This window comes from Musca autumnalis, unplaced genomic scaffold (genome assembly GCF_047663935.1).
Source record: "Musca autumnalis isolate F117 unplaced genomic scaffold, ASM4766393v1 scaffold_2, whole genome shotgun sequence".
Taxonomy (NCBI): domain Eukaryota; kingdom Metazoa; phylum Arthropoda; class Insecta; order Diptera; family Muscidae; genus Musca; species Musca autumnalis.
In genome coordinates, this window is record NW_027411755.1 from 89,221,275 (window position 1) to 89,229,594 (window position 8,320).

Genomic DNA, 8,320 nt, shown 5'->3' on the forward strand with positions numbered 1-8,320 from the left:
TGATTTCCTGTAGCGAGAGTGAATGAACTTTTGCATATTAATTTTAAAATTAGCACTTTCAAGCTAAAGCACTTTCAATTTATGTGATACATGGAATAAAGCTATATATGATATAAAATGATATATATGTAATAATATGACGATAAGGGGTAGTTTACACTATATGTAAATGTCATATGACACAAAATAAAATCATTCCATATCTACCCACGGAGGCAATGTGAAGACGTAGTTTTATTAGATTATTGCTGGTGTGGACGCACAGAGTAAATTGCGTAAGGAAAATCTCCAATATTGCACATATTAGCGAATATATAACGATGGAAAAGTTCATGTCATATGACATTTACATATAGTGTTGTGTGTATGTTGTGTGGCTTTAACGGTTGTTTTGAGTTATTTATGTGCTTAAAGTAACTCCCAAAACTTCCCAAAAGCTCATCTATAAAAACTTTAAAAGCTTTTTGTGCGTGAGCTTTTTTCTAACGAATCACCGTGTAATTAAGATTTTATCTAATCTTATGCAAAAGCTAATCAAAATATGACACAGGGATGTGAGGTTGTAAAAAAGTCATAACCCTATTATTCAAATAACTGTAAACACAAACAAACAAAAGCGGAAAAATAGAAAAAATATTAAATAAAAATAAAATGGATGCAGCTTTAATTTAATATAAATTGTAAACAACATATTTAATAGCAATTTGTTAGATTATTTTTTGCAGTATTCCATTCCATTTTTAATTTTCAAGCAATTCTTTTTGCAAATTCGGGTATGTATACGTAAACAATGATCAGCTGACTGACATTTTATATCATTTTAGACTAGTCTAAACAACTAGGATTTGAAAGTTGGAATTAAGAAATCGAGTCGATTTAAAATGACTAGTCTAAACGGGCTATTACATTAGAAGTTGTCGAGTATATACTCCATGGTAGAACAAACCAGTAGTGCGATTCTGTAACTTTTTTTAATAACGAACCGACATCGGTAGTTAACAAAAATATTCGGTTGAGTTAACGAATGTGCTATTCTGTAACTTTATGTTACCGATTACAGAAATCGTTAGCACATACCGACGAATATCGATGGAAAAACAAATTGTCAAATAATATATTTTAGTATTTATTAAATTAAAAACATTATTTCTTCGCAACTACAGAATATAAAACGCGCGAAGGAGGAAAAATATCTTCTTTAGGAAGGAAGGTGCCTACAATAAGTGTCGGCAAGTATCCCAATAATGCGAAACTCAGGACTAACTTCAACTTCAAAAAGTTAAGTGTGTATGTGAGTACTTCAAGGAGGTAAAGGAACAATACATGATTCTTATAGATTATGGTGGTTTCATTCCAGGATATGAAGAAATATATCATTAGCCTTCACCGTAATAGCTCGGCGACACAAAATATAGAATATCCCCAATTTATTATTTTGAAGTGGACAAGAACTTGTCATTTAGACCAATAAATATGCATGTGTGCATCTACACCGTCTTTGGTGAAGCAACGGAAGCTGTGTTATTTATGTTTACCTCACATTCATATATTTAACGTATTACAGGCAAAAAATATTTAATAGATGTGTGTAAGGATCATTGGTCAAAAGGTCACTTCCTATTATAGTGGATTGTAATTTATACATGGATGATTTAAAAATTATAAATTTGGTCAAATCCTTCCTATATGTATGTTAAGCGCTGTTTTATTTTCTCTAATTACAAAGGTAGGGTCATATTTTGGGTTGTGACGCTTTGTAGGAAAACTCTGAACAGTGCAATAAAAAGAAGAGCTATGTAAAAATTGAACAAGTTTGGCATACTTAAGCCCTTTCGGTGACGTTCGTGGATCCACGTTACCGCCATTTGAGTCATTTATTCATTTCACGCCCATATTAAATGGCATTTCTCATGACCTATAATTCGGAAATCTTATAGAAATTTGGTTTCTTTTGGCTTATAGAATTTTGGCTTCAATACGGTACTAAAGCCAATAAATGCCTATTAGAAAGATAGTGTTAAGGGAATTGGTATAAGCCCTACATAACAGTACCACACTTGAGTTTTTTTGGAACTTTAGCTTACGGATTTCCTCTTTAATAAGTAAGACAAAGGATAGCGCAGCCATCATATGTAGAGTAGCATGGCGCAGCTTCACCAGCGCCGATTTGATTGATGCTACATAAAGATCATCCAAGGGAACGTTATGAATTAATCGAAGTTCTACAACTTTCTCTTTGGTGATCTTTATGCAGTTTCAATAAAATCTGCGCTGGCGAAAGCTCAACAGTGGCGAAGCTGTTGCCCTTATGTAAACGCCTTAAGGAGATGTTTCTCTTATTAACATAACATACATATGTTCATATAAAAACGCTGTTGTTAAAAGAAATCAGCTAAATATTGCAGTAAGGTACTTTCGGTAAGACTTAACAACAACTTTTTTTTGGTTGTTAAGTTAACAATAATTTTCGATAATTACCGACACAATTTACCGACAAAAATCGTTAAAATTGGTATACAGAATAGCACTTACCGAAAATTATCGTTAACTACCGACATTCGTCGTTAATTCTGTCGTTAAGGAGTTACAGAATCGCACTACAGGGAAAGTAAATAAAGTAAAATACCCTAGATTTATGCGGTTTTTACACGGTCTGTATTTTACATATTCATGCATAGCAACTTTCACTTTTTTCGCCCTTATGTAATTCCTTCTGCACGGCAAAATATTATTTTTCATTCGTTTTCTGTTGTTTTCTTTACTTATATCGCGTACAAACAAAACAGCTGTTTACCATTGGTTGTACAGACGAGAATAGAGCGCGTTCTATTCGAAAAATATACATATGTATGCACATAACACTTTCATGCATTGAAATTTCTGTATGGTTCACACCATGTGTACAAAATTCAGATTTGTAAAAAGTGACAGTCGTTATGTAAAAAACATACCGTGTAGAAACCCCATTACTAAATATTGTTATATGTAAACGTACATTCATAGTTTTAAGTGCGATTTTTTTTAATTTTTAAGTTGAATTTTTCTACATGTAATTTGAAACATAGTCGTTTCATAAACCGTAGTAACTTAAATAATTTCATTAGAAAGTTGATTTATCTTAATTTTGAATGCTTATTATTTCGTTTAAAGTGTGATTTTTTCATTTCATTTTGAAATGACGTGCATCTTCTTTAAAATTCCGTCATTTAACGATATTCGCCGCTAAAATTTTTGTATCGATAACTTTGAGTTACAGAATACCACGTTCGGTATTTCAACCGAACATTTTCGTTAATTAACGATATCGGTTCTGTAGAAAAAAAGTTACGGAATCCCTCTACAGGTATATAAAACGCATTTTACATGTTTTATAAAATTCCAAACAACATCTGTCAAATAAATGACGCAAACTCCCAAAACACCTGTTTTATGTGCACGTGTAAAATGCGTTTAATGTTTGCACGGAGCTTCTTCAATGCTCATGTACCCACGTATACATTTCCCGTATGTATTTGTATACCAAAGAAGTGGCAACACCCTTTTATTTTTACGCCCATACATTGGTTGTGTTGTTCTCGGCAACCCTTCTTTTTCTCTTCTGACGTTTATTTTTCTATTATTTTTCTGTTGATTGCGTGAATTTGTGGATTTCTTTTAATTTGTGTATTTGTTCGATAGTAAATATACTGAAATTGCTAAACGTAAGTCGTCATACGATGGCCAAGTTTTATAAACTGGATATAAATCGCACGGAATGGGAAATTCCAGATACCTATCAACAATTGCAGTCTGTTGGTAGTGGGGCATATGGGCAAGTATGCAAAGGTATAATAGAGAGCAACCAGATAAATCATATACATATAGCAGTTGATAAGATAATATTTTTTATTATATCCGCTAAATAGCCATTGTACGTGGGTCCAATATGAAAGTGGCAATCAAGAAGTTGGCTCGCCCATTTCAATCTGCCGTGCATGCAAAAAGGACATACCGTGAATTGAGACTACTGAAGCATATGGATCATGAAAATGTCATTGGTTTATTGGACGTATTTCATCCTGGCCAACCCCCAAACTCTTTAGAAAATTTCCAGCAAGTTTATTTGGTTACTCATCTCATGGATGCTGACCTGAACAACATCATTAGGACCCAAAAATTATCGGACGATCATGTTCAGTTTTTGGTCTATCAAATTCTTCGGGGTCTAAAGTACATCCACAGCGCTGGAATAATACATCGGGATCTAAAGCCTTCAAACATTGCTGTCAATGAGGACTGTGAATTGAGAATTCTAGATTTTGGATTGGCACGACCAGCCGAAAGTGAAATGACAGGTTATGTGGCCACGCGTTGGTATAGAGCTCCAGAAATAATGCTCAACTGGATGCATTATAATCAAACCGTTGATATTTGGTCTGTGGGTTGCATTATGGCTGAACTCCTTACTGGCCGCACACTATTTCCAGGAACAGATCATATACATCAATTAAATTTAATTATGGAAATTTTAGGTACACCACCAGAAGATTTTATGCAGAAAATCTCTTCAGATAGTGCTCGCAATTACATACGATCACTACCGATAATGCAACGTCGTAATTTCCGCGACGTGTTCCGTGGAGCAAATCCTTTGGCTATTGATCTCTTGGAGAAAATGTTAGAATTAGACTCTGAGAAACGTATTACAGCTGAACAGGCTTTGGCCCATCCATATATGGAGAAATATCACGATCCAACAGATGAACAAACTTCACCGTTGTACGATCAAAGTTTTGAAGATATGGATTTACCAGTTGAAAAGTGGAAGGAATTAGTCTTTAATGAAGTTTTAAATTTTAAACCATTGCCGGCTTTCGCTGATGTTCTAAGACAAGCTCAACAATCGCCTGGTCAAGGCCAAAGGTCACAACAATAGAAAACAATAATGCACTTGTTTGCCTTTTAGAAGTAACTTCAATGTTTTCGATATGTACTTAACGTCAAGATGTTATTACTTTATAGTATATTTTATATCCTTTATTTAATTAATCCATGTAAACTTCGTTGCGCCTAATATTATTATGACTTTTTAATAAAGAAAACTAAGGAGCATATTGCCTAATTTTTAACGTCAGTTTTATTAGACCTCTGAGCATTAAGAGATTATCCTCAGTTGTGCAGCACAAAAAATGTTTTTTTTTATGAGTTTTTCCAATCCATTAAAAAGAAGTACCTCTTATGGGCACTTTACACGGTATGCTTTTTACATATGAGTTGTCACTTTGCATATACATTTTGTATGGGAGAAGTGACAACTTGTATGTAAAAAACATAAAGTACCCGTTAGGGGTAGTTTACACTATATGTAAATGTCATATGACACGAAATAAAAGCATTCCATATCTACCCACGCAGGCAATGTGGAGACGTAATTTTATTACATTTTTGCTGGTGTGGACGCACAAAGTAAATGGCGCAAGGAAAATCTCCAATATTGCACATATTAGCGACTATATAATGATGGAAAATTTCATGTCATATGACATTTATATATAGTGTAAACTACCAATTAATCTACTTTGGTTTTTTTTTTTTGAAAATATTGCATTGTTTTCCTGCACATGAGCGTCTACGAAACATCATCTGTTTTTGAGATTGAGAGCTAATACACTCCTTGGACCAATCCTTAGGTGTTGGCAGAGGTTTTAAGCCAAAGCGAAACATGTTTTATTAAAGATGTTTGCGGTGTTCACTCTAGCTACAAAACAAATATGCTGACTTCGGTATCGTCAGTTGCTTTGTGTTCTTTAAACTTTGTCAAAATATTTCAGTTGCAGTCTCATACATTGTTCCTCGAAAAAGCAACTAAATGCATCAGAAATAAAAATGATACATGTTTGCTTTTTACCTCTCACCCACAAACTGACAATTGCCGCAAGTAAACTCGCCTAATGTAAATTGGGACTTATATTGATTACTGACAAGGAAATTCCCAGTTGTTCAAGAAATAGCAATTGTCTACTTTGACATAGTTATGTAACTAGTTACTCATTGATCCTAGCTACTTTACACCCTAAAATGGCGCACAAAATAGCCTATAGCCTGCTTTTGTCACCGGAAATGGGCATCCCTGCCTAACATGTAAATTCACTAGTTACTGGTAAAGCGGAGTGTAAAATAAAATATTGACTATTTAAAGACTACCAATGGATAGTGTAATCAACAATGTTTCTCTCTTGTAATCTCTTTTCAAAATTATTATTTCTCTTTTTGAAAACAAAATAGAAAAAATGTCAATTTAATTTAATTTTTTCTGAATTTATAAAAGACGTACCTATTTTGATGCGTTGATGTGCAAAAATTTGTTGTTAAATGAAGATACAACAACGTGAAGAACAGAAGAATATTTGGTAAGTATCGATATTTTTGGAACAATAGATTTTTTTATTATCTCATTACATTTTGTACATTTTGTTTCAGGTACTTCTGAATTACCTGAAGGACACTTGAGATGAACATTTCCAGGACCAAATATACCGTTCTAGTTCATGGATTCACACACAAGTTTCAATAACAAGAATCAAAAGATTAACATTAAATTGTCCTTTGTGATATTGTACGTATATTCACGTCATGTAATTAAACAAAGCGTGGTTAGCGCATATACAGATTAACTGTTATTATTATCTTTTTTAAACTGATATAATATCCGTTACACGTTAAGCATTTACCCACCCGTCTGAACAATTTCGGAAGCAAAGTCGTTCAGATTTCATTCCGATTTCTAAACGATTTTTCGGATAGGAAATAGTTCAGATTTTGTACCGATTTCGTTCCGATTTCGGAACGAATACCGGAAAGAAATTTCCTTTCCGAATTTCCCAAGGATTTTCTTCAGATTTCGTTACGAAATCGGACCGAAATCGATCAGATGTCGCTAAGACATTTCGTTCCGAAATTATGTCAACCACTTCATACAACTTTCGTTAAGATATCGTTACGATTTCGGATCAGATATCGGACGTATCGTCCGAATTTTGTTCCGATTTCGTTACGATGTCGGTACGATTGGTTTGCTGGGCATTTAGCTGATCAAAACATACTAGTGATTTTGGCTATAATTTCTAACTATCGATTTAACTGGTTACTGGTAATGCAATGAAGGGACAATTGAGTTTCCCAATGCTGGTAATGCAGTGAGGGGGCAATAGACCCCTTCCTATGACATCCCCATGTTAAATTCACCAGTCTATAACATTGCGAGTAGATTGGGCGGTATCTGGGGGTGTTTACCAGTAGCCAGCAAAATTGCTAGTTATTCTCTAGTTACCCGAACAACTGGGTTTTGTCAGCAGTGAGGGTGTTAGTTGGTGTGAATATGTGTGAGTGTGGTGTTTTTCGAACTCCCAGTAGAAAATCGTCTCTTCGATGACATTTTCGTCGACGATACGTTGACGAAATTTCCGAAATTGTCATGTACGACAAGTTGCATGACCATATCTTGCATTGTGTCTTGGTAGCAAACCAAAAAAAAAATGCTTAAAAAGCGTGCTTTGAAATAAGTGTACACATTTTTATGCATATACATATATTTTTTCTTTTTGTAATAAATGGAATCTTATAAAAATCCTATGCCGCGTCTCGAATTAACAACTGTTTCTCTAATTAACTGTTAATTTTGTGTTTATAAAATGCGAATTAACTAGAAAAGGGTAAGTTAAAATAAGTAGATTATATTGCATACAAATAATTGTAATTTTTCTTTAAATTCGCGTATTTAGGTGAAGTCAATTGAAAAATTTGAAAATCCCAATAAGACTCTTGGCGGTAAGATTTTAGAATATATTAGTCGATATTTACAAAAATCGTGCATATTACAGTCGAAATCGCTTATAACGTCGGTCAAGGGACCGACCAAAATCGGATGCTATAGGCGATAGCCGCTATAAATGATATTTATAAAAGAGGTGAAATTATATTACGCATGGTGACTTTGGGTATAAATGCTTTGCTTTATTAAGCAAATAAAAAAACTCAATGCAATTTTTTTTACTTTTTGATTCTATATACATACGTATATAACGATATTAAATTCATTCTTCAGCAGATAAATTATTTTAATATACGATATTGTTCTATTTAAAATAGTCTTTAATTTGGTTTGGGCCTTTGAATTCCAACATTTAAACCAGATTGTAGGGGTTTCCAAAACACATTCTTTGCTTGTATCATCTTCTGAGTAAATAAAACTTTGAAGAGTTTCTACAGCTAGACACTCCTCTGACACCGACGTTAATTGAAATTCTGGTACTGCAAATTTCTTCGTTAGAATTGACTTCGT

General features: G+C 33.7%; 1 protein-coding gene and 1 long non-coding RNA gene across 2 annotated transcripts; both read left to right on the forward strand.

Annotated features, from left to right (window-relative positions):
* Positions 1 to 3,509: 3,509 nt before the first annotated feature.
* On the forward strand, positions 3,510 to 5,101 carry p38b (p38b MAP kinase). The gene is made up of 2 exons (XM_073968172.1): positions 3,510 to 3,825; positions 3,906 to 5,101. The coding sequence occupies exons 1-2, from the start codon at positions 3,717 to 3,719 to the stop codon at positions 4,913 to 4,915; spliced, it is 1,119 nt and encodes a 372-aa protein (XP_073824273.1). The 5' UTR covers positions 3,510 to 3,716; the 3' UTR covers positions 4,916 to 5,101.
* A 2,363-nt stretch (positions 5,102 to 7,464) lies between these two features.
* Positions 7,465 to 8,075, forward strand: LOC141394196 (uncharacterized). Its single transcript, XR_012410275.1, has 3 exons — positions 7,465 to 7,691; positions 7,761 to 7,806; positions 7,860 to 8,075. It is a non-coding gene; the product is annotated as an uncharacterized lncRNA (long non-coding RNA).
* The last annotated feature ends 245 nt before the right edge of the window (positions 8,076 to 8,320 follow it).

Excerpts from the sequence above, each read along its gene's own strand:
- p38b (XM_073968172.1), top strand. The coding sequence starts at position 3,717 with ATGGCCAAGTTTTATAAACTGGATATAAATCGCACGGAATGGGAAATT. Across the intron at positions 3,826-3,905 it reads ATATGGGCAAGTATGCAAAG|CCATTGTACGTGGGTCCAAT; the intron begins GTATAATAGAGA and ends TCCGCTAAATAG.